Source organism: Aplysia californica, unplaced genomic scaffold, assembly GCF_000002075.1.
Source record: "Aplysia californica isolate F4 #8 unplaced genomic scaffold, AplCal3.0 scaffold00008, whole genome shotgun sequence".
NCBI lineage: Eukaryota > Metazoa > Mollusca > Gastropoda > Aplysiida > Aplysiidae > Aplysia > Aplysia californica.
Window position 1 is genome coordinate 2185366 of NW_004797278.1, and position 26545 is coordinate 2211910.

The following is a 26545-nucleotide window of genomic DNA, read 5'->3' on the forward strand; positions in this document are numbered from 1 at the left end:
GTAATAGAATTGGGGGGTGGGTACTATCAAATTTAAGCGCCACGATGTTTACAGTAGTGGTAGATCTAGATCTAGAATCTAGTGCAGTCGCAACCGCAAGACAACGAATACAAGACAGCCAGGTCTTTTTCCTCTAGACTCTCTATATTTTAGAGTTTCGTCCCAACTATCGGACATGATCATTTATTTCTTCTCTAGAATCTAGATCTAGAATCTAGTTATTGAGACAAGAGAGAGCAGAACATGTCAGAAGAAACAGAAAACACGCCCAATGACATTGCTTTGATTTTGAAAAACATTGGTAGATCTACTGCTGCTCTCAGATACTCTTTTGACCTCTGCACCCAAGACTTGCGGGTGAGACACGAGCTATACAAGTAGATTAACTGGGATTCAGACTAAACTATAGACAATAGGATACAAATAAAATACTAGTAGCTAAAGTAGAGTAAACTAAAAGGGAGGGAGAAGGAAGACTGCGGCACACTCCGCCGTCTTCTTCATCTCCTCATCATGTCTGAAGTCGTCTGTGTAGAGATTCTAGAATCTATAGATCTATGATCACAAAAGCAATTCTGACCGTCTTACCTTCACTATCTCATTGAAATCCTCATATCATGCAAATGCAGTTTATCTTACAGTTCAACTGCTGATGTAAAATACAATCATTATTTTGACACCCCACGACAAGAGGCACACAGATCGAAATTATTATTATCAGTTTGCGGAGTGCCCCCCGGTTGTGGACACATAAAATTTGCAATGTATTGTGGGTAAGGGGGCGTTTCCGGAAATTTTCAATTTGTTGCGAGCACGTACGGTACAGTCAAGGCTGTTCGAAAATAGAGTCGAATCAACACAAACACCACACACTGTGAAGGAGTCTGCCACTGCACAGTTTCCACACATAGAAAGTCTTATTATATATCATAAATTTGAGTGTATTGCTCTAAAGTTGTGTGGAACTGACGAGTAATCACGTATAAATTTGTTGGATATATATTTCCGTTGTTGATAAGATGGTGCATTTGTGTGAAGATTAGGAATTAGACCAACAAGCTAGGTTTCGAGGCCTAGCCTAGCCTAGCGTAGGCGGAGAAAACTCAAAATCAAACAGGGGAAAACAGTTTGAATTTTAATGTTGTTAACAATGCAAACTTTGAGAGGAAACTTCATTGGGCCAGACGCTGTTCTTACGAATGAAGAGGTATGTATGATTTAGTGAAATTTGGCCCAAGGATGAAAGTCAAGAATAGCATACAAACAGTGTGAGTAACTGTTCGAAATAAAAATTGGATGAAAAGTTGGCGCTTTTTCGGTAGTTCCCACCCCGCATTGTTATTCGCCGGTATTGGCCCCAAGAGTAGGGGGGATTCAAAAATTATTGAGCTTTTACAGGAATAAAATTCTTGGCTTCCAAAACTCTGTGGGTAATATAATTTACGGCTTCCACAGTTATACATAAAGACACGCACATAGTCTACAATCTCAAACAAACAATAAAACTCCAACAAAAACAGAGGCAAAGAAAAAAGAAAAGAAACCATTTTAAATTTTTATCCACAACATACAGACATGACTCACTGTTATTCTAAAAAAAAAAAGAAAAAAAAAAAGAAAAAACAACTAACTTCATAACGATACACAATTATAAAAAAGCATTTTATTTCATCTTCACTTTGAAAGTGGGTAAAGAGGATAAATCAACACATTTTTTCTCTCTCAAAGCAAAGGTATGAAAATATGGCATTTTAAGAAGCTCTGTGTTAAAAATCTTACCAAGGACTCCAGTTCATTCTTCAGTTTGGCCATCTGTGATTTGAGTATACTCAGTTGCTCATACTCCCGTTGCTTTTCAGCAATCAGTTGTTCTTTTCTTTGTCTTTCCCATTCCATCTGCCTCTGGCGTTCCAACTCTCGCCGAGCAGCCTAATCAAAATACATTTTAGAGAAATTAGAACAGTACAACCCCCCCCCCCCCACAAAAATTTTTTTACCCTGTGCCCAAAAAATCTCAGCTTCTACCATTAACTATCACCAAAATCCCCCCTCCCCCCCAGGAGTGTATACACCGTACAAGATCAAATTCATTCTAACAAATGCACTGCCCTAAAACTATTGGCATTACAAACAATATCCAAAATGCTCGCCTGCAGTCTACTGCTTACTTGGTAATGAAGTAAACAACCCTGTTATTTCAGCTATGCCACACTTTAGTTCAATGTTATTTTACAAATCTGCCCATCCCCAGGCAACCCAACATGAAAATAATGTGGTCCTTGTATTCTTGGTAACTTAGAATTTCGTCTCAAGCATAAACTGATGCAGCTCAAACTACATCCTCTACTTACTTCTCTCTGTTCCAACATCTTTCGTCTTTGCTCTTCAATCTCTCTTTCTTTCTCTCTCTGTTTCTCAAGCTGCCTTTGAAATTCAGCCTGCCTTCGAGTTTCAGCTTCCAACCTAATTCACAGGTGCAAAGAAAATAAAAATTCAAGCTTAATATTTAACAAAAATATAACCTTTCATGCAGGAACAGATATAACAAATTATCTACTTAAAATACAGCTGCGATCACGACCTCAGTCAATGCTGCTTTAAACAATCCAAACAGCACTGTATGACAAAAAAACAGAAGATACATATACCCCAAATCTTTTATCACTGCCTGTACGTTAGTCTTGCTCTGGTTAGATATTTTGAAATAGTGATGTAAGAGTACACAAAATTTCTATAAAATCAGGCTACTGAACCAAGACATAGAAAAGATAAAAATTTTATCAACTCAGCTTTATAATTTCTGCAAGGTAAACAAGACAAGACCTAGGTAAACAAGACAAGACCTAACTATTCAAATGAATACCAAAATCCATTTTTGTGACCCATATTTTTCTGAAAGCCACATTACCTTTGCCTTTCTCGCTTCTCAGCCTCTTGCCTTTCCTTTTCCAAACGTTCATTTTCTTCTTTCTTTTGCTGCTCTCGCAACAAAGCTCTCCTCCTTTCAAGTTCTGCTTGGCCTTTATCAAAGTTCTCCTTTCTCTTGTCCTCAAAAGTAACTAGACAAGAATTTAAAAAACATAATTATTTACTAAATATGGGGACTAAATATGTGTACCAGGTTTATCATGACACGATAAATACAAATCAAAATGACAGCAATTCCAAGTTCCAACTATTCAAATATAAAATAAACAGTTATCTTAAAGGAATTTTAAAAAGGCCAGGAAAGTCAGCCATCTAAAAATAATTAGGGTTCAGTGATATAAAAGCAATAAGTAGCATACATGAATCTTTACAAATAGTTCATCCTCTTACAGTGATTAGAATAAGCATATGAAGACAGAATACAAAGAAGTAAAGAGCCTTATTATTGGAACAAGAAACATGAGCACACTAACTTGCAACATCAATGCCAGCTTGCCTGAGAGTTGATATTCTGACTCCCTTCACTTTGTCCAAAGAGTTTTCTTTATCTGCTTTCTCAAAATCAACTTTTAATCTTTCAATCACGTAAACATATATTCTAACTGTATTTATGAGTCCACTAATCAATACAACAATCTTAAAAAGATCTTCCTACCCTGATCATCTATGGACAAATCCTCAGCTGGCTGAGCATTAGCTGGAATAGGAGCAACAGGCTGAGGCATGCCAGCGTTACCCAAGAGGTCTGTGAAGGCATCCTTCTTTGGTGTTGCTGAAGAGCGACAGAAAGAGAGAGGGTGAATACAATGAAAAAAAAGACCAGTTTCTCAAAATATGTAGAAAAAAAATCAATCTATACATTTGTTATCTCAGAGCAAGACTACCTTAAACACTCATTATCCTATATCTGATTTTTAAAAACTGTGACACTTAGCAACTACAGTACATTAAACATTTTACTCACACACTCACTTTTTAACTATCAGGGAAGAAAAAATTATTTTAAACCATAATCTTCATTTTGGATCACATAAGTTTTTCGAAAAGGCCAATAAGCTAAAAACATAAATTAAGTTAACCAAATTTAGCAAAAACTTTGAAAAGAAAGTTCAAATAGAAATATCACTAACTGGGCTGGGCACTGGCTGGTGGGGGAGATGTGACACTCCCTGATCGGGACTTGCTCGGCAGTAATTCTGGTGGCAGAGTTGGTGGCAAAGTAATGCCCATTCTCCCCAGTTCAGAGAGATGCATAGCAATACAAAACTCGTCACAAGTCAGCTTGCCGTCTCTGTCGATATCAGCTAATGTCCTAAAAGATAACAAACAGACATGAAAAAATTATTGAGCTTTTACAGGAATAAAATTCTTGGCTTCCAAAACTCTGTGGGGAATATAATTTACGGCTTCCACAGTTATACATAAAGACACGCACATAGTCTACAATCTCATATCCCCCACCTCTCTTCCAAAATGCAATAAAAACTCAGAAGGAAATAAAGACATCTTCCTAAACAAAATGTACAGCACAAACACAATGAGAGCTTACCAAATTTGAGCTAAAACTTGCTGAGGCAATCCAGATTGCATCAAAATTGCTCTTGCTTCTACACCTGAAAAAAAAAAGAGTGCAAATGTGCTATTCCAAAGACTGCTGAATGACCTCAGGCTTGAAGACTTCCCTTTTCAATGATTGTGTTCAGCTCATTATGTTGTCACTGGAAGTGAAATCTCAGTATTAACATAAGATAACCAAAACAAAAAAAGAAAGATAATACAGATATGGATAAGCAGACAACACCGAATCAAGGCCAAAGAACTTGGTGAACAAATTTTCTCAGAAATCTTCTCTCAACACCCCCCCCCCCCCTCCCCCAGCAAAATGAATATATTTCTAGAGAACTGAAGCCAACAAAAGCCATTTTTTACCTAATATTTCTCTATAGACCTATATTATGATGTTTTACAAACTTTTATTTGGAAATTCTTTAGTAATACTAACAATATTTCACGTTTCAACAATACTATGTACCATCTGATTGTAAAGTCCCTTGAGCTTCATTTTCAAGCATAAATGTCCCAGAGACTTCAGTATCTTCATGATTATTACTTTTAAGTTATAAACTTACCCAGCAAATATCCTCTTTTATTACGATCGTTGGCATTAAAAGTTTGAGTGTGTTTCAGTTTTGTGTTGTGAGGCATTGCCCACTTACTGCCCCTGAGGAAGAAAGACAAATGTCAACATGAAACACATGACATGAGGATTCAACAACTTCTAGGCATCTACCCATAGGAGAAACATTTGAGACTTTAACTGTAAAAAAGAAGCATTTGAAAACTTTTAAAGTTTCAGAGCCCACAGATTTATTGGCAGATGCTCAAAAATGGATTAAACAGTGAAAGTACCAACTTAGAAATTGAATGTCGATAACTAAAGATCCCATGAAAGGCATATAAAACACAAAATCAGTATAATGAAAACTTTGAAAAGACAGAAAGGCAGAAGTAAAATGTTAAGGGTAACAACGGGGGGTGAGAAACACACTAAGTCAAAGGAGAATGAAAGAAATTAACCCCACACAAGTTCATTATAGACCAATAAAACCTACTGAAAAAGAATGAGCTTGCCAGATGGTAAGGTGATCAAGACATTTTACTTACAGCAAGACTTAACCAGAATCATAAATATAGTAAGAAGCAAAACATGAAAGAACATAACTCACCCTTGTCCAGCGACTGGAGCACCAGGAACACCTGGAACCAAGATGACAACATGTAATTTGACATTTATTTTGTTCCTGTAAACTGAAATACCTATCTAAACTGTTCACTTCAAATACATATATATCTTTTCAAAGTTCTTTCTATGTTTTTTTATACACAACAAAGTAAAAGAGACAGGGATCATTAATCAATATAATACAAACACAGGTCAACAGTCACAAACCTAAGTATTTTACCTATGACTGGATCTTTAAAATATTTCTACATATTCCTCAACCTACTGTAAGTCTGTCATTTCTTATCCTTTAACACTTTGCAGTCACACAGCCACCACTACAGAATACCCCTTCTGGTCACCCAGCCAGGAGAGTGATTACAACTGACTTCTCGGGCCTGGCCCATGATCGTAACAGATAATCTTCACCGTCGCATTATTGCGTCAAGTGACGGCAAAGTGTTAAAGCGGGGGAGACTTGAAACTTTCACATTATCAGCTGACTACTGTACACTTTAAGCTCAAACAATTATTACAATTACAGGTATTACATCCAACAAAATAAGAAGGATACACTGAAAGAATTAGACTTGACATGAGTTTACCAGAATGCATTCTAGATTATATCTTTTCTCTCTTCCTTGAAGAGAAGAAAAAGTCCACAATTCTAAAAAAAAATTCAAAATTTCCAATTCTAAAGAGTGAATGCTGTAATCAATTATCACGTTTTAAGAGTTGTAAAAAACCTGACACGAGCTCACCTGTGGGAGCTACCCCTGCAACTGGCATAGCACCTGGCACCTGCTGAATACCCCCAGCTGTGCCATTGGCCATCCGAGGGCCCATGCCTAGGGATCCAGTCGTCATTGTACCCGTGCCTAGAGACGCCTGGGGCTGCATCATTGAAACCACAGGCATGCCCATTCCTCCACCCATGGGTGCTGGAACACCTGTTCAAATTCAGCGGCAGAACTGAGAACTTCAGAACTTCATATTCACAATACTACAGCAGTGACTTCGGAAGAAACACTACCAGGAAATGACAAATCAATAAGAAAAGTATGCACCTTCAAAATAAAAGAATCAAAGACAGATTTTATTTAGTCAAGATCGCAATGGAAATTATGGAGTTTCATGCTTCAATCAAAATCAGTATTTCTACCAACAGAAAATGCGACAGGTAGCAAAGCATTAAAAGTTCCATTTTCCTCTTTTGAAAGTTTTCTTTTAATGCTAGAAAGCTAAAACAAATGAAGATGACCAAATTACCTCCCATATGAAATCCCATTCCCATAGCAGGAGACATGGGTCCACCCATGCCTGGTTGTGCGAAAGAACCCATCATGGGAGTTGGATCAGCTTTCAGGGAGGCTGGCAGAACTTTGGGCAACTCATATCCTTGGAGCTTTTTCTTTATTAAATGCATGGCAATGGAGAATTCTTTCCTGTCCATTTTCCCATCTCCATTCATGTCTGCTAATGTCCTGAAAATAAGTACTCAACGTCACAAATCATAATGCACTACAATATCAAAGTGTGCTCTGGATTAGGCTTTTTCTTTCACTGAATGGTACAATATCACTCATAAACACTAGAAATAAGTCAGTGCAGTAATAACCAAACAATTTCTATTTATTTTAAAAGTCCATGTACAGCTTTACAATTTCAACTTTAATCTAGTTAGCAAAACATGTTCCCCGATGATTTAACTGGATTCAATAATGTTGAGAGTGCATGTGTGAAAACGATTTCAAACTACGTCTAGAAATTCAAATTCAGTTATAGTTGCATGTTAGTAACCAGTATAAGAATTTGACATGTGTTCCTAATAGTACATATTTTGCTACCGTAGAATTACAAAGTTCTATCTGACATTTTTCACCAAATGTTCTACCTGCTCTACCATAATCGTAAGATTATTTGAAGTCGGTATCAACATATTCAAAGAATTGCATTAAAAAAACTATTTACATGTGAAACTCAAAATTTTTTACATCCAATTTCTCAAAACAAGGTTTGTAATTTTGGGGTGGAGATTTATGAAATCAATTTAGAATAGTTTATGTCCCGAAAAATTCTTTTGGAAATAATAAACAGTTCACTGATAAGCTAAAATTGCAAGTTAAAGTTACCATATTTGTCCAAGAATATTCGTCGCTAAACCAGACTGCATGAAAAAATCTCTTGCCTGGGTACCTGAGAAAATGAAAAAAAATAAATATATATTTTGTTGTTGTTGTCATTAGCGATACAGTAGCATCTGAGCGTTAACTCTTCTGCATGATGCCATTCTGTAATAGCTGCATGTCTGCTCGAATTGTAGTCTTGAGGAGTAGAGACAGTTAGATGTGTGGGGTAGCCTGGGAAGAAAACATCCCCTCAAATCGGTTAGTTTTCTACAGAAGAACAGATGATGCTCCACTGTCTCTGAGGAGTAGTCACATAGTGGGCAGGCAGCAGACTGCTTTACTCCGATTCGGTTGAGATGTTGATTGAGGGGCACATGTTGTGTTCTAAGTTGGAAGATTGTGGACTGATCTCCCCTCCTCAACTCATTGATTGGATCTTTGACCAGTGGTTTTTATATATATTTTCAAAAGCATAAAATTAATGACAAAAATTTCAATATGTCATAAAGCTTTAACTATGTTGTAGATTTGAAGCTGAAAATATTACTGTTATCAACCAACACATCTAACAAAACAAAATTTTTTTAAAACTTTACAACAGGGAAAAAATAGCAAAGAATAATTACTTCAATTCCAGTGAGCATAGACAGCACAATCAACATTTGTATGTATCGAGGTGCAAACCAAAATAAAAAATTAACTTAATTGCAAAAAAAATAATTTATCAACCACAAGCTGCAGAATGCAAATTTAAAAAGCCAGAAAAAATAAAATGCATTGACCTTTAAATGATCCCTTGAAATGTCAGAAACAAACAAACAAATTTAATAAATAAAAGCCTTTCACTATAAATGTCAATATTTAATTCTTTATCCACATTCATACAATTATAAGAGGAAACAATTAAAAAAATTTTTAAGTTGTGAATCTCATTCAGCATCTAGTCTTATTATCTATATAACTGTTTACAGATCGATCTATGTTATCTCATCCTATTTAATAGACTGAGCACTTTATGAACTGTTTGAGAAAACAACGCTTTTATCAATGCAAAAGCCATTGCTTAAAAATTAGAATAAGATGAAAACAAATAAACACTGAACATTTTAAGATTAAAAATTATATGCCATAAAGAGGGTTTATATATATTTCTTTACCTGTCACAAAGCCATTGACAGGCTTCAGGGTATAAAACTGGTCATCATGCTTTGCCCGATCTTCCCCAGTTACTCGCCAAGCATCTGCAGAACCATCAAGAATATAAAAGTAAAGGCTATAAATATAATTCTACCATGAACATGAACACAGAGCAAATCAGAGGGAAGATTAAGTCAGTTGCCCAAGACTTTCATTACTCAAAACATTTAACTTTACTTGTCCACATGTGATTAAAATACAGAAAACTGGTTAAAAATAATGTATCTGTATCTGGTGGTCCTGACCTTTACATCACTTTTTAGAAGGAACCATATATTCTTTGGATCTCAAAATTTAAGCAAGGAAAATCCAAACACCCCCCCCCCCCTTTTTTTTTTTAAATGCAACAATTTGGTGTTTATTCTCAAGTGATCCAGCCCCTTGCAGTTTCAAAAACTTTTTGAATTAAAAAAAACCACATAAATTTCTAGAGAAATTAGAAGAACAGCAAAGACCATGTGTGTTTGTTTACGGAAGGGGGGATTTAATTAATTTTTTTTTTTTGGGGCGGGGGGGACGAGTATTTCTAATAACTTTTGTATATGGAGTGTCACTGTAACCCCCCCCCTCCAAAATCCCATGAAAATATGATTAACTCTTAAAGACTTTTATTCAAAACTAAGCTTACAACCTCTGTATAGATCTTCATACAAAGAATTAAAATCATTTTTCTTCCACGATAAAGGGATAACTTTTTAAATTAATAATGACGTATATAATATTATAAAATTAATAAGTACCCATACATAGCAAAGTAGACACAATTTAGATGAATCAAAGTAAAAACAACATTTTTTATTTTTAAAAAAATCAAACATTCCATCAATCAATAAAAACCTGTGCTATATTATAATATATAAATGAGTCATGACGTGGTGGAATCAGGCGCTTGTCAATTTTTGGGTATATGGCGTTATTGGTATCATCTTAAAGGTTGTTCATTGTTCTTGCATTTGATGAAAAAAGTATCCATTTATCTTGAATAGAAGTCAAGATGTTAACGATTGAAGAAGGTGGGGTCGCCTGTTTTCAGAAGTAAAATTAGCGAGAAAATGGCCGCCAAATTTTGGTGACTTCCATAGCTCAAGAGTCCTTGGAAACTACAAATTTACATTTGTTTGTACTTTCATTCAACATTTTTTAAATAATCAACACACAAGAATGTTTTTGAATGGACATACAAGGTGTTGAGCCAAAAAACAAATATTCGCAAAAAAATTCCAAACTGGTTGAAACATGCCGATTCCTTCGATTTCATTATTTTGACAAGTGCCTGATTTCACCATGATGCCTCACATGATATAGCAGTTTTTTTTCCTAAATGACGAATTACAGCTGCAACATACCTTGACTTCCTGCCATGACTGTAAGTTCACTGTCCCTGCGGAATATAATTTGAAATAAAAATCTTTGTTTTTGTTTTTGTTACGGTTTTGCGGCGCTCGCAACTAAATCTCACTTTAAAACATGCCATGAAATTATCATCAAAATACTGTGGTGTGAACAACAAAAGAAAAAAAAAGGGAGATGGGAAGCAGCAAAAAAACCCAAACATTTAAGTTTCTTCCTCTGCACCGACAAGAAATGCCAACCAATAGCTGGGGGTTCTTTAAAGGAGCAAGATAGACACTGACTCATTTATTTAAGCAGTCAACAATCCCCCCCCCCCCTTAAAAAAAAAACCCCACGACAAACACAGTCAATGACAAGACAAATGAGTCTCCTGCTTACTTTTTAAAACCATGGATAAAGAAAACAGGGGTCATACTAAACTGCGGTCTTTTCGTGTCTGATCATGAAAAGACACGAATGGATAAAAAAAAGACACGAAACGGTAAGATTAAATTGCTTGAAATCAATTCCTATCACAACAGTTTCCCCTGTATTGTGACTAGTCAAGCAATTCAACCTTACCTGATGCAAACAGACATATGTAAAGTAAAGACACGAAAAGACATGATAACATAATGATGAACATGGGTACTGTCGATGTCGGGGCACCTTGAAGATGATGAAGTCTGAAGATCTCCAATGGCTGTAAATCCCATGACCAGTGATGTCACTCCAAAGTATTATATCTTTTCGTGTCTTTTAACATTTTAGTGTACAATAACCGAGAAAACAGCCAGGGCTTAGTCTTTAGAAAACTTGAGTCAAAAGAGTTCAGAGGAGAACCCATCCTCGACAATAATACAAGAGTAAGGACAGAGACAGACTGAGAGACAGTAGTAAGTACTGCAGGGGGAGGGGCAGTGTGTTGAGAGTAAGAGCAGGTTAGTGAGTAGGCCTACATTTTGACAAAATATCAAAGTCAAAAGTAACCGACCATCAAGTAGGTCTATCAAGAGTAAAGGCAGAGACTGAGGGACAGTAGTAATCACTGCCAGGGGAGGGGCAGTGTATGAGTATGAGCAGTGAATACATTTTGACAAAATATTCAAAGTCAAAAGCAGGGCCATCAAATTATCAAAATATCATTAATATTCACATTAAGATCTACAATGCAAATATACAAACACTAGGCCAATCAAAATTTGAGGAAGAGATGTTGGCGCTTTTTCGGTAGTCCCTACCCCCCTTATTTGGGCCTAGATCTAGACTATCTAGATTTCTAGATCTTAATGTTTGATGCGCAGTGAGCGAGAGATCATGCCCAACAATTGCAAAACATCAAATTATGGTGGTAAACTTCTGCCCCCCTGAACCCCCCACCCCCTCCATAGTTTTATAAGGTCAGGGGGAAGCCCCCCAACTCTTTGGGCCAAAACTGGCAAGTAATAGAATTGGGGGGTGGGTACTATCAAATTTAAGCGCCACGATGTTTACAGTAGTGGTAGATCTAGAATCTAGTGCAGTCGCAACCGCAAGACAACGAATACAAGACAGCCAGGTCTTTTTCCTCTAGACTCTCTATATTTTAGAGTTTCGTCCCAACTATCGGACATGATCATTTATTTCTTCTCTAGAATCTAGATCTAGAATCTAGTTATTGAGACAAGAGAGAGCAGAACATGTCAGAAGAAACAGAAAACACGCCCAATGACATTGCTTTGATTTTGAAAAACATTGGTAGATCTACTGCTGCTCTCAGATACTCTTTTGACCTCTGCACCCAAGACTTGCGGGTGAGACACGAGCTATACAAGTAGATTAACTGGGATTCAGACTAAACTATAGACAATAGGATACAAATAAAATACTAGTAGCTAAAGTAGAGTAAACTAAAAGGGAGGGAGAAGGAAGACTGCGGCACACTCCGCCGTCTTCTTCATCTCCTCATCATGTCTGAAGTCGTCTGTGTAGAGATTCTAGAATCTATAGATCTATGATCACAAAAGCAATTCTGACCGTCTTACCTTCACTATCTCATTGAAATCCTCATATCATGCAAATGCAGTTTATCTTACAGTTCAACTGCTGATGTAAAATACAATCATTATTTTGACACCCCACGACAAGAGGCACACAGATCGAAATTATTATTATCAGTTTGCGGAGTGCCCCCCGGTTGTGGACACATAAAATTTGCAATGTATTGTGGGTAAGGGGGCGTTTCCGGAAATTTTCAATTTGTTGCGAGCACGTACGGTACAGTCAAGGCTGTTCGAAAATAGAGTCGAATCAACACAAACACCACACACTGTGAAGGAGTCTGCCACTGCACAGTTTCCACACATAGAAAGTCTTATTATATATCATAAATTTGAGTGTATTGCTCTAAAGTTGTGTGGAACTGACGAGTAATCACGTATAAATTTGTTGGATATATATTTCCGTTGTTGATAAGATGGTGCATTTGTGTGAAGATTAGGAATTAGACCAACAAGCTAGGTTTCGAGGCCTAGCCTAGCCTAGCGTAGGCGGAGAAAACTCAAAATCAAACAGGGGAAAACAGTTTGAATTTTAATGTTGTTAACAATGCAAACTTTGAGAGGAAACTTCATTGGGCCAGACGCTGTTCTTACGAATGAAGAGGTATGTATGATTTAGTGAAATTTGGCCCAAGGATGAAAGTCAAGAATAGCATACACACAGTGTGAGTAACTGTTCGAAATAAAAATTGGATGAAAAGTTGGCGCTTTTTCGGTAGTTCCCACCCCGCATTGTTATTCGCCGGTATTGGCCCCAAGAGTAGGGGGGTTTCAGGGGGGCTTGCCCCCCTGACCTAATAAAAACATGGTGGGGGGTTTCAGGGGGGCATGCCCCCCTGAATTTTACCACAATTTAATGTTTTGCAGTTGTTAGGTTTGATATCTTAGCTTGCCGCGAATCAAACGTATATAGATCTAGATCTAGATGTAGGTCAGGCTCAATCAAATAAGGGGGGTGGGAACTACCGAAAAAGCGCCGAAAAGTTTCCCTTTCTCTACAACTACTTCAACCATAACTACACAAACTGGCTTTCTCACACCACAGACTAGAAAGTAAGTCAGTAATGGAGCAATGTTGGAAATACAGTCTTGTAGGACAGCTTTTATAAACAGGTTTATAGATTTAGATGTCAATTCAATACTTACTACAGTAGAAGTGTTTAAATTTTATTGAGATAAAATACAGGGCCAGGGGTTGGGTATTCTTTTACTTTGACTTTCCCTCTCGTCTCACACTTAGCAGTTTTTCTACTGGAAATTTAGATGTAAATATTGATGCGCCGAACACTAATTTGTCAACTTCATTTCCGTCGCAAATTAATAGTCTTTGAAATATTTGATTTAAGTATTTTTTCGAGCTATAGTGCCTAAACCGCCTTTTGCGCACTTCGAACCAATCGAGGGGTTTCAGGGGGCCTGCCCCCCTTTGATGGAAAATAAAATCTGGGGGGTTACAGAGGGGCATGTTTTAACCCATAATTTGATATTTTACAGTTAGTTTTGAAATTTTCTTGAAAATAATTGATTTGCGACAGTTTTAGTGGCTTTATGAATATATATACTGCTAACAACAATATTGCAGTTTTACCCCTGAATCAGTGCGGGTGTGAAGAAAGTAAAAATGTATCTTGATCTTTTTTAATTTGGCAGAAATTCCAAATGATTCACCCTTAATCAAAGTTTATGTCTATAATGATCTCGTGGAATTTTTCTTCAAAATTGTGAGGGGCAAACCCTCATACCCTCCTCAAAAGCACTAAAAAGAAAATTTAAAAGACACTTTTAGAATGAAAAAATTAAACTTAACGATCAGTGTCAGGATATATATTTATATTTATATATATATATATATGATTTTCTGTCTTTTAGACTTTAGCATCACTCCCAATTCACCCTGCGTTGCCACGGCAGTACACTTTTTTGTGTCCGCCCTGGCTTGCCGTGAGCTGGGGGAAAAATTGATCTGAACTGGACACGCTGAACTTAGACACGCATTGTGCCAAAACTAAGGGTATCTATACGAAATTATTCATCCGACTGCGACTCAAGAGTTACAAGAACAATCACAATGAATTGTCTTGTAAAATGTAGTGGCTGTCAACAAATTACAGTCGAATTTGTGTAAGATTGGCACTCATTGTCGAGGAGAAAAGTGGGCATCTTAGACTGGTGGCCACCTTACACAGAGTCAATGTAATGTTTTTAAAAACGCAAAGGGGGGGGGTTGATGGGACTTGGCTGTTTGTACAAGTGATTGTCTAATACAGGAGGCGGTCAGAGCTGGTTCTACTATAAAAAATTGTTATAATGTTATAATACTACTGTTGACTGAATAGGGTGGATCATTTGGGATATTTTTCTTAGATTTGGAACCACAGATCAAGTAAATCTTGAGTTTTCAAAATTTTTATAAGAAAATCTCTCGTCTACAATCTAACTGAAAAGTTGATAACTTGTTTTTGTTTTCTTTAAGCATGGTGTTCCTGACCTTGGACCCAATGATGTGCTTATAAAGGTGAAAGCATGTGCTGTGAACTTAGAAGAGGAGAGGGTAAGTGCATAAACCGAGTCAAATAATTTTTTTCTTCATTTAAAAAGCTTTTGGTTTCAAAACCCAGTCCTTGTTGTATGATTATTATACATTCACCATATCACTTCACATGTATGGCATACAGAATTTGTTCGTCACAAGTTGATTCTCTTTCATTTTATTTTGTAGTGCTTTGCTAGTAGGTTGGGTTTTTTTTGGGGGGGGAGGTTGGTGGGGGGGGGTATTGTATTTTTTCTTCCCGTTCTCTATCATGTACAGTAATAGTCTCAAGCTTTTAAAACAAAACAACTTCTTTTTCTTTGTTACTAACAGAGATCGCCATTAGTTAAAAAGAAAAGAGCTAAACTGATTTCTTTAAAACATACCAAATAAGTAATTAACTAGTTGACCAGAATGTGTGTCCTCAATGACTTAGTGCTCAATTCAAAGGCAAGTCTCAGACTGAAACATCAGACTGTTGCTGTAGAAGTTAGGATAATGGTTTAGTAGTTTTTTCTTGATTTTCTTTTTTACTGTTGAAGTAATATATTACTGGTATATTCCAGAGGTACCAACAACTGCTCACTTCTTCACTCAAGAGCTGTGCCCTTGGTAGAGATGTGGCTGGCGACATTGTCAAGATTGGTTCACAGGTTGAATCTCTTCAGGAAGGAATGGCTGTTGTAGGTATGTCATCTAACTGAATTTGGCTTTTAGACTGCTCATAATTATTTGTTTTCTTGTTAATTTTCTAATAAACTCTCCTCGTCTAGAATTTACCATGGCCTCAGCGTCTCTTTATTTCAATGCAAGTAGAAGCTAGCTGTTCTAGTGACCCATCGTAAAATGACTGTAAAGAACATGAACACACTTTTGCGAACCCAGTGAGTCCACATTAAAAGTGGTTCTTCTCTTTAAAGAGCTAAAAGATCATGAGCTATCAGAGAAACTTTATTCTGTGCTGTTATGTGTTAGTATTTAATTAGTAATATGGTAATCTCCAACTAAAATCCTACTGCTAATAACCCTGGTTTCAAATCATGATCTCAGTAAGCCTTGAATTAGTTGTATTGTCACTATCCTGTGACAAAAAAAGTCACTTCCTCCTGGACCATTTGGCAAAGGTCTCATGAGATTTACTCGGTTTCTGTTTCTGAAAGTTAAAACTTTGCTTTGAGGTATTTCATCAGGAAGTAGACTTCAAGAATCGATCATAGTTGACATTCATTCATGAAGCATCTTAACATTTTTGTTGTGTTTTTGTATTCAGGTTTCGTGTCCTTTGATTTTGAGCTGGCTGGATGTGGTGAGATGTGCATATGCAACCAGTTTGATGTTGGTAGGTGAAAAGTTTGATAAACCCATCATAACATTGTTCTTCTCATTAAACTTCTTACTTTTAAAATTTCTTGTTAACATGAAGAGTTATGTACACTTACGATAAACTTAAGCAAAAATTTCAGCTCTTTATGCCGTTTTGGATTCAGCATTTGACCAGAACTCTTTATAGTAGAGGTTTTACGGCACTCGCAACTGCATAAGGTCATATGAGCGCCAAGGGGTGGATGTCAACAGAGAAGTCTTAACAGTGAATTGGGCTTACTCTGCTCACCTCTCTAGCTTCAACAGCACAAAGTCTGTTTCGACTTTCAAGGCTTCCCAGAAATAGCGGGTCACAAGAGTGTGACAAATATACAAAAGAAGTAGAGGCAAATGACGATAGTTAGGATTAGGAAAGAAAAAGCAGCAGTTCCCTGTTGTAGTTCAGGCACAGTTATACGTGACATTGTTGAATGAGCCCATTTACAATTCTAATGTGCAAAAGAATGAGAAATGTCCCCCCTTTGGGAATGGCCTAAAGACACTTTAGTCAGTGGCACTGCCCCGGAGGGGGACCAGAACTCTTACGGTAGGGTTGACAGCATTTTTGGAAAAAACATTTTTTTACTATAAATATTTTAGAAAACTTAAGAAACAATGTATTATATCTAAATATCTCTTGCTCTCAGCAGGCAAATTTTTTGGGTAAAAAATGAGATGGAAATTTGGTGCAGAATACCCTAGTTTTGTGAAGAAAAAAATAACTGTAGGCAAATCAATGAAATCTTTCTTTTTTTCAGTGGAAAAACCATCCTCTGTAAGTTATGAATTGGCAGCAGCTTCTATTGGTGCTGGTCTGTCAGCTTACACTGCTGTACACTACCAAGGTCATGTGACAGCTGGTGACACTGTGCTGGTATTAGAAGGAGCAACACCTCGTGGAAGTTTTACCGTGCAAGTTGCGCAAGCTTGGGGTGCTAAGGTAGGCCTTTATGCATTTTGTTTAGAAGCTGCTATCTTTTACAGAGATAGCTAATGCAAAAGTTTTGATGGGAAAATATAAACACAGTAGAAAAATCCTCGCTCATATCAATAGGCCTGCTTGAATTTGATAAGTGTTTAAAGGTTTATTCTTGAAATAGAACTATTCTGTATTTGTAATATTTGTTTAAAAGAAGTCAAAATACTCATACACTTAGTCATTTTACCCATAGAGCTGCTGGAACAGAGAAATGGATGAATGAGAAGAGGGTAACCTTTTCTGTCTTGGGGTTTGTCTCTTTTGATAATGAGGTGCCATTAATGAAGTCCAGACCAAATCAATCTCTTGTTTTATTTTTTGGTTGTGTATAAATAAAAATAATCAAAAGGTATTCTGTTCATTTCACTGGCCCCGCGGAAAATTGCATTTTTGAAATAGAAAAATTGCACTAAAAAAAAGCAAGGTAAACTGCCTAAAAATTGCAAAAAATTTGCAACCTTCCTACCCCAGGTGCATTAATACGGGCTTAACATTTTTAGTTTTAAAAAACATGACAATTTGAGTACCGGTAGCATAAAAGCAGAACAGCCTTTTAAAAAATCATGACTCACTATACAAATTTTATTAACAACATTTACTAGTAACAACACACGAGTACGTTAACAATAAAGTTATTGACCAAATATAATATAATACAGCGTGACCCTAAATAACGGAACCTTCGGTTTTCGTAATAACTTTTAAATGAAGGCATAAAATTTGACCAAAGTTAGTAATACCGGGTACTTGGTTCATGCAAAGATCTAGAAGTGTAGTATGAGGTTTAGTCTATGAAAACAAAAAAAGTTGATGGGAGATTCGAACATCCTCTAAATGCAAAATTTGCTTATGCCCCAATCAATTCAGATCCTATTCTATTTTTCTCTTGAAACCTTCGATACACCGGTAATCTGTATTTAGATCTATTACAGATATTTTCCTTTTTTAAAATCAGTATTGTGATATTGTTTTAACTCTATGTCAAATCGTAAAATACAGCAAATTTTTTCCCCATTTAATAGTAATAATAATGTAGATCATTTCTATAGCGACCACTCTCGTGTGAACGCAGCTTAAGGCGTTTTACATTTAAGGGAGTGTCTACGTACACGGTAACCGGGCACCTAGCCTCAGTGTCACGTACACGGTAACAGGGCAATTCAGAACTCCAAGTTCAGTTTTTGTCATTCGGTGTTGCCTTCAACCCCAGCCCTCTCCCGACTGTACTTTTTTTAAAAATCAATGATCCCCCCATTTCGGAGCCCTATACTTTGCAGCGCACAGACTTTGAATGAACTTTGGTGACCCCAACCGGTACTCACAATGTGATGCGAAAGCACTGGTTCACTGACCGGTCACGATGGTGAGCCCGACAAGACACTTGTACATGTATGACTTTCTTTTTTTTTTTTCAACAAGTGACAGCACAGAACAAATATTGATTTATTTTCTTTCCAGTTACAGTGTACGTAGATACTGAGACTAGGTGCCCGTGTATGTAGACACATGCATCATGTACGAAAATATTCATGCACGCGCGCTCACACACACACACACACACACACACATACACACCTTACACGCGCACACACATGCACACTACACACACGCACACACCTACTTTCTTAGTACACGGGCACGCTTACACTTGCACACATTAGTTTGTCTCAGTTTGTCTGATACATGATGTATTCTGGCCTGAATTTTCAGTTATAGCTTTTAGAGTACGCCCAGTTGACTAGAGCTGGGCCAAAACCATGATTTACGTAGGCCTATCGGTTCTGTACTTGCACCATTTCGAATAAAAAATTCTGTTAAAATTAAAACGTTGATGTAATTTTGCCTAAAATTGCGAGAAATTGCGAAATTGCAAAAAATTGCGGGTTTCTTGCGGACCTCGACGAAAAATGCGACCGCAAGACCGCGATTTCCTGTTGACCAGATTGCATTGTTGTAGGGTAATTTTGTGAGTTTGTCAGTGATTTATAATCCCTCTCCAGTCCCTGTTTCCAAACAAATGTGTGACCTGTCTATCAAAAGACAGTGATAGACTTTAGTTTGTTATCGTAACTTTGTATAAAAACACATACAGGTCATTCTCCTTATTTTTCACTTTTCAGGTTTTATCAACCTACAAAACTCAAGGAGAGAAGCAAATTTTAGAGAGTATGAAACCTCCTGTAGGTATGTCTTTTTTTTTTTTTTTACATAATTATACTTACAGTCGGCTATAATTTCATCACCCTCTTTAAATTTGCTTAGGAATGTTTGAGTGTCTTAGGAAATGGTAGATATTTCATTTCATTTTTGTTTTATTGTCTTTGATCCATTTGTCCACATAGGTTACTGATGTGTAAAGCTAGTTTTTGCTTGCATTAAATCAGGCATGTTGTTAATTTTCCCCCCCTGTTTTTCCCAGCCCAGGCTATTGAGCTGACTCAGAGAACAAATATTCTGGCCAGCTCAGTCCAAGAGGAGACAGGTGGAGTTGGCGTAGACTGTATCATCGACAATGGTGGTAAGGGTTTTTATTTCTGAAAAAAAAAAACTTTGAATAAGGGCTTTGAGATTGTTGATAGGTGCTGTCATGAGAGTGCTTAGTGTTCCTTATTAATCTGTTTGTGAGTTTCAAACCTGATTGACATATTTGAGGTGTTGCTTTTAACCATGGGAAACTATAAATTATTCACACACTTGCAAGCTCACAGAAGGACAATGAGAAAACAAAAGTGAGCTTATATATCCAGAGGGTACAAGCAAAAAAACATAGTTTAACTCATTCGCTACGTATTATTTTCGGCTTGTGGACAAATTTTTTTCGGGAGGGCGAATGAGATGATGACTAGTGGACAGTTGAAAGGTCTTTGGGGCGACAAATTCAAATAAATATCAACATATTATATACCAATATTTTCAGTATGGATTGTAGAATACATCTGTAATGTTCATTTATGTATTTTTCAACTTTGGTTCCTGTAAGAGGCGATTATGCAACACAATTTTGATTGGATGCGGATAAAATTTGAAAATAAAAACTTTATAATCTTTGGTGAAACTCAAAAAATATGCTTGCACCTAGTCAAATGATATATCAAAACAACCATAAATGAATATAGAACTGGAAAATATCGAAAAGTTTGCAGTTATTTACATACATTCCATAATATTTGTACATTTGGATCATAACATCCGATATTGAAAAAAAAAATTTTAATTTTAATCTTGAAAAACAATCACAAAGAGATAAAAACCCACTCGTATCTAATATGGAATTATTCAGAATTGCATTTGGAATAAACCTATACATGTCTTGAATGGCATCTTTTGGGTAATTTCATCAAAAAGTATTGATTTTGTTATGTAAAATTACTAAGACTGGTTTCCGGGGTATAATTTTGGCATCGCGATAAAACAAAGTCGAAAAAACTAAGAAATCACTTTTCAAAACTGAATCTAAACTTCCGATTTTCAGTGGAAATGCTTGAACCGGAAGTCAACATTATATTATGACCTTCATTTTAACATGGATATGCGGATTGGAATAGAATCTAAGCTAAAATTGAAGATCGGTTCTCGAGCCATCGGGGGCGGCTTAGCGTACTGATGGCGCGGCCCCATGGCTCGGCGTAGCGAATGAGTTAAAAAATGAGAAAAAGTGTGTGATATTGAACTGTCACCGTGGTTCTTAGTTGTAAGAATTTACAAGAAAAAGAACATCACATTCTTTTCTTCCTGTATTCTTTTACCCTGCTATAACTCATGAATTAGTATCTTTAGCTCTAAATTGAGATACTATGGGTGCCATTTTGGTTTTGTTGTATTATACTTCCTATTTTACCATCTGTTTACTGTTTCCACTTCTAGTCCGTCTCTTCACCAATGAAGAAGACAAAGATATGATGGAAGAAAGAGCATTACGATCAGTGCCGCACAAGCAAGACATCATAGGCAGCTTAGGATTTTCAGGAAAATGGGTCTCTTCTCAGCCAAACTTACAGGTACTGTGTAGAGTTGCCTTGTATTGAAAGTGTTGGGAAAAGTTGGTTTATGTTCTGTCCTTGTAATTTATTGTTTTCTTAGTCATAGAGTCATAGGGGTATTTTTGCTATTTATCTTATGATGTAAAAATTAATTGGACTGTATCTTAGTTGCTTATTATTGTATTTTCTCTTGTGGTTTTTCTCGTACATTTTCTCTTTTTGTCACAGTATGTCCTGTTTAGTTTGTGAAAGTAAAAAAGTAATAGTTTGGTTAAATCACAATTACTTTCTTCTCTTTCTCAATTTGTCTACTTAATATCCTGATCTTTTAAAGTATCAGCAGTATAATTTGACAGTAATAAAATAAAAGTTTTTGCAATATGCTCACATAACAATGTCGCAAAATAAAATTCAAATTGTTCTGTAATTTGAAGAAAAAATCTTATGATTTTGGCATGAGGCTTAACATGTTTGTATTATTTTTTTTTGCGTAGCTGGATCCCCCAGACAGCCAGCAATTGTTTTTACGAGGAGCATCAGTGTCCTTCTTATTCCCTCCTGCCTGGTGTTTGATGAAGGCACAGCATGGCCGCTTTCTCCGTATCCTTTTTTATTGTTGATGTTCTCGCAAGTAAACTAGTGCTGAGATTTTTTTATGTTATTAGTGATGAGCTTCCTCTCTTTTTAACAATGTGGAAATGGAGTGAACATAGTGTATTATCTTGAGCAGAGTGGCGTATGTTTCAAGGATGGATAATTTGTGGTTGTTTATTGATTAGACTAGCAAATTTATTAAATATAAACAATAATTTTTCTTTTGAATTGTCGAAGTCAATGCCATGTTTCTTGCTGATCTGACTTCAAGTGAGTGCTTGTGACCTGCCCACCACTTCAGTGTACAATTTTATAAAAATGAGGAAGACTATAAAGAGCGCAAAATAACAATGATAAAATTCAAAAGTCCCTTGAGTGCACACAGTACTGTACATAATTCTGTATTACTTATTGCACTGATATAACATAAGTGGTAACCATAATCTTGTTTTTGATGGAGAGTTTATTGAAGATGAGCTCAGAATATTTTGGTCAATGCAGACAAAGATTTAGCTTTCATTTTTATTTTCTTAACTTTTTGATCTTTTCATTGTGCCAATTGTATCTTTGTAAGCACTTGTTGGGATTTTTATAAGTTGGAAATGCAAATCATCATCTTAGCCTTTCTCACTCTGGATCAGGAACTGGCCACAAACAAACACTTTCCACCTTTCCCTATCCTGTGCTTGTCGCTTGATGTCGCTCCATGTCTTCCCACTTTTCTGTACATCCATTTCTGTGACTCTTCTCCAGGTTCCACGTGGCCTTACCCCTTTTTACCATGTGGGTTCCAATCTAACACTTTCCCTGTTATGCAGCTGCTTGATGTCCTGAAAGTGTGTCCAATCCATCGCGAACGCCTTCTTCCCTCTTCATCTCTGACTGGGCTCTGTCTCATATTCTTAATACGTCTTCGTTGGTGATCCTGTCTGTCCATCTGATCCTCAGCAACTTCCTGAGACACTTGTTCAAGGAAACCTGGATCCTCTTTATTTCAAGTCTGAGATGCGTTCCAGGTCTCACATCCATACAGCAGGAAATTCAACAAGCAGCCAGTAAATCTTTCTCCTTATTTTCAGGAGTACCTGATGACCAAGATTGTCTCCCCTCTTTTCCTTACCAACTTAGTTATTTGATTAGTTCTGAATGTTGAGGGGCAATAATGTTGAACATTTGTACGTACAACCTTCCAATATATACTGGATTGTCCCACATAGTCAGAGCAGAGCTCTTGTGGGTTTAATTTGATACACAAACTATCCCGCTGGTTTGTAAGTGCTTCCATCATCTAAAGATTTCTTCAAAGAAGCAACTTTCAAAATAGGATTAAAATAGAGGTGTGCTTTGTAACACTTTGTTTTATTTCATGTTTTCTAAAGATATGCTTTCTTTGAATTTTTAGAAATCATACATGTTTAAAAATCATGGCCCTGCTAGGAATGTCTGAAATAATGAAGATAATCCAGAAATGTCAGTGTCATTACCAGAGAAAATGCAGAAAATTTGGTTTACTTGATATACTGTGTTTACTGTGCTTACTGCTCATTTCTGTCCAAAGATTTTTGTACTGCGTGAACTACCTTTGACTTGAGTATTTCCCAGAGTTTTGCTTTTGTACAAAATACTGCCAACATCTTTTTGGTCTGTTACTGCAGTTTGATGTGAAGATGTTGAGCTCTAAAATGAAACTGATTTTTTGCATAATATTTCTGTTTCACCGTCTAGTAATACTTGTCCCTTAACTGCATCAGATATTCTTAAAGATATCATGGATCGTATTCAAAATGGAGAGTTCAGGTATGCCTAAATTAATCATTCTGTTTAATCATTTTTTCCTATGCTATTAATCAGGATATCATAACATATGGTTCTTTTATTGTTCTTGTGTGTGGTGTGGTTTGCTCCTTCTTTCCTTTCAAACATCTATCATCCTAATCTCTCTTTCTTCTTTTTTGTGTACTTTCTTGTAACACCTCTATTCTTCAGCACTTTTATGACCTTATTGCGTTGCAAGTGCTTTTGTACTCTTACTAAAACTAAAAACTGTTCTTGTCTCTTGAACACAAATGTAGTTCATGAGTGTTTGTCCTTAGACACGATTGATTTTTTTCAGCTCTGTTAACATAGTTTACGCGTGTATACATTTAGGGGATCATTCTTGCAGCTAAAATCTTATTTGTTTTGGAATATTTACCTTGAAATGATTTAATTAATCATAACACAATCACAAAAGGCTTACCCAAGGAAAATAACAGTGCAGTATTTATTACTCAAGGAACCATAACTTCAGTTTCCAAGAGGATATCAGGATTGATTTGACTCATTTGATCTGAAGAGAGTCATGAAAAAGATACATGTATTAGCGCAGATCATTATCAACCGGTCGGACAATTAATTTAATAAGGAAGTAATTTGGATGTCTTTTATAGTTGTTTCATTTGCTAACAGCAAATTGTTCTGTCTTTTTGGACAGGCAACATCACTTTTTCCTTCAAATTATAATATCAATATGAGGAAAAAGACCTATACTTCTGCTGTGTAATAAAGGAAGGTACAAAGTCAAAAGGTCATTTTTTACAATTATTCATTAAGTCTCTTTCTCCGAGGGGGCAAAACCCACTATGCCGAGCCCTCTTTTGATACGAAATCTAAAAGTGACAAATACATCACTAAATTGATCATCATCATCATCATCATCCAGTGCCAGATCTGCGACAGACATCGGCGATCTTGATTTTCCATTCATTCCTTTGCTCGGATGCTCTCAGAAAAGCTACGTTTCCCTGATTTTTCCCTGTTACCCATTTGTTTAGGTTCCCTAAGTATGTTGTTCTGGGCCTACCCCTTCCTCGCTTGCCCTCAATATTGCCAGTGAGAGCTAGGTGTTCAAGACCCTTATGTCTATTCAGGTGTCCCAAAAACTGCATTTGTCGTTTCCTGATTATTTTTAACATTAAGAGTCCCATGTGGGCTTCATCAAGCACTACCTCATTTGATTTCTTTTCCTTCCACGATACTCTTAGCAGTCTCCTAAGAAACCACATTAAATTGATCATTAAGTCAAAACAAGTAAACTTGCTTTGATAGTTGTCCATCTAATGAAAGAACTCCCGGTAAAAGAGACCTGTTTTCAGCTAATTTGACGTCAAAGTCGTAAAAAAAATGTGCCCAAACCATCTCACTGGCATCGGGGGTTGGGGGGGGGGGGAGGGGGCACGAAACCATTGTGCCAGCGTCTGGGCAATAAACATTTGTCTTATTTTGCCGAGAACGAGGAAGAAAAAAAAAAGAAGTCTTATTTTGTTGTATTATAATTATATTTGTATATTCAATTTGATTCTATAATAGTTTTTGTTATCATTTTTCAGATGTAATGAAGTGTTGTCCATCCCTTTGACTGAAGCACCGGAGGTGCTGTCTAGGAAAGACCTGGACTCAACAAAGAGCTTGGTAGTCACTCCTTGAAATGTCAGATTTAAACACTGTTGTTCATTCCCTTAGATACTGATTCAAATAATGAAGTTATAAGAATGTACTCTTTTGTTTTGTTGGTTCTCCAGAACTAATGAAATTGCATTCTAAAATGCTGTCAGTCATCTTTACTGATGTGAACTTTGTTATAATTATGGCAGACTGAACTTTCTGTTTCACTGGTGTTATATTAAAGAGTATAAGCTGTCTTTTAAGATTGCATTTGACCTTTGTGATACGTATTTTGTGCTTGTGTCTTCTCAACAATGTACTGCGAGGGCCATGAATTTCCATGCTCAAGAGAAATTATAACAGATATATTTTTTTTGTATTGACGTTTCTTTCAGTTTTGTAAGTTCTTGTTTTAGAAAAAAAAATGTTTATTTTTTTGTCAATGAAAGGAAACCTTTTTTTTTTTAGCCATCCCTAGACTAGGACTGTGGGGTAGAAGTGCAGACTGAGTCGAGATCAAGTTAGCATGATGTGCTGTAGATTGGGTGACTGCAGAAAGTAAAATACTGTAAAACATTTTTTTGTTGACATGTTACAATGGACAGCTTCATAGTGCAATAAAATGGTTACTTTGACAGGTGAGAATGAGTTTGGAAATTTAATCTTTGATTTGTTGCTTTAATGTTGATTAAATATTTATTGTTTTGTTTAGTTTTAGTAAGGTTTTAAGGCGCTCGCAAATGCATAAGGTCGTATAAGCGCCTGGGGGTGGATGTCAACAGAGAACAGGGAATCTGGCTTACTCTACTCACCTCTCTAGCTTCGACAGCACAAAGTCTGCTTCGACTATCAAGGCACCATGGAAATAGCAGTTCCCAAAAGAGTGACAAACAAAACAAAAGAAGTTAAGGAAAAATGACCATAGTATGGACGAAGAAAGAAAAAGCAGCAGTTCCCCCAATGTTGTCCCGGCACAGAATGGGTATGACATTGATATATCAGCCCATTTACAATTTTACTGTGCATCCCCCCTTTGGGAATGGCCTAAAGACAACTTCAGTCAGTAGCACTGCCCTGGTTGGGGGGGGGGTATTGTTTTGATAAATGATGAAGTAGTAATGTTCAGTTGAATAGGGGCTTGCGAGACCCGAGGAACTTAAATAGATCTATACATATGTACCTACCAAAATACATTGTGATAAATAGAATGAAATCAACCCCTGGCACTTCTGTCAGGACCCACAATGCTACTGACTTTTCGTAGTAGTCTGTTTTTCTAGAAGGTCTTAGAATGAAGTGTCCTTTGCTTTCTAGACTGGCTTGCTCAATA

The 26545-nt window shown here is 36.6% G+C and overlaps 2 protein-coding genes across 3 annotated transcripts in view; one reads left to right on the forward strand and one right to left on the reverse strand.

Moving 5' to 3' along the window:
• Positions 1–12489, reverse strand: part of LOC101857218 (intersectin-1) — a 67497-nt gene extending 55008 nt beyond the window's left edge. Inside the window, exons 1-14 of the mRNA XM_035969729.1 lie at positions 12333–12489; positions 10323–10357; positions 8937–9020; positions 7783–7846; positions 6920–7134; positions 6412–6600; positions 5655–5685; positions 5058–5149; positions 4478–4541; positions 4059–4240; positions 3584–3700; positions 2909–3059; positions 2352–2463; positions 1780–1929 (exon numbers count right to left, since the gene is read on the reverse strand). Of these exons, the coding sequence (XP_035825622.1) occupies positions 1780–1929; positions 2352–2463; positions 2909–3059; positions 3584–3700; positions 4059–4240; positions 4478–4541; positions 5058–5149; positions 5655–5685; positions 6412–6600; positions 6920–7134; positions 7783–7846; positions 8937–9020; positions 10323–10338 (1467 nt within the window). The 5' untranslated portion in view covers positions 10339–10357; positions 12333–12489. The remainder of the gene's footprint in view (positions 1–1779; positions 1930–2351; positions 2464–2908; positions 3060–3583; positions 3701–4058; positions 4241–4477; positions 4542–5057; positions 5150–5654; positions 5686–6411; positions 6601–6919; positions 7135–7782; positions 7847–8936; positions 9021–10322; positions 10358–12332) is intronic.
• An 83-nt stretch (positions 12490–12572) lies between these two features.
• LOC101851994 (quinone oxidoreductase-like protein 1) lies at positions 12573–25857 on the forward strand. 2 transcript variants are annotated; one of them, XM_005089710.3, is made up of 11 exons: positions 12573–12951; positions 14821–14898; positions 15444–15564; positions 16148–16216; positions 16998–17179; positions 19339–19402; positions 19638–19736; positions 21083–21216; positions 21693–21798; positions 23544–23589; positions 25161–25857. In XM_005089710.3, exons 1-11 carry the CDS (start codon positions 12883–12885, stop codon positions 25255–25257), a joined length of 1065 nt encoding a protein of 354 aa, XP_005089767.1. In that variant the 5' UTR covers positions 12573–12882; the 3' UTR covers positions 25258–25857. The 2 variants fall into 2 exon arrangements, with proteins under 2 accessions (XP_005089767.1, XP_035825590.1); XM_035969697.1 differs by lacking the exons at positions 21693–21798; positions 23544–23589.
• The last annotated feature ends 688 nt before the right edge of the window (positions 25858–26545 follow it).

What these genes read in the sequence shown, in the direction of transcription:
- LOC101851994 (XM_005089710.3), top strand. Translation starts at nt 12,883, where the DNA reads ATGTTGTTAACAATGCAAACTTTGAGAGGAAACTTCATTGGGCCAGAC. An exon ending in TGAACTTAGAAGAGGAGAGG is followed by an intron (nt 14,899 to 15,443) that starts GTAAGTGCATAA and finishes GGTATATTCCAG; the next exon opens with AGGTACCAACAACTGCTCAC. An exon ending in CTTCTCAGCCAAACTTACAG is followed by an intron (nt 21,217 to 21,692) that starts GTACTGTGTAGA and finishes TTTTTTGCGTAG; the next exon opens with CTGGATCCCCCAGACAGCCA.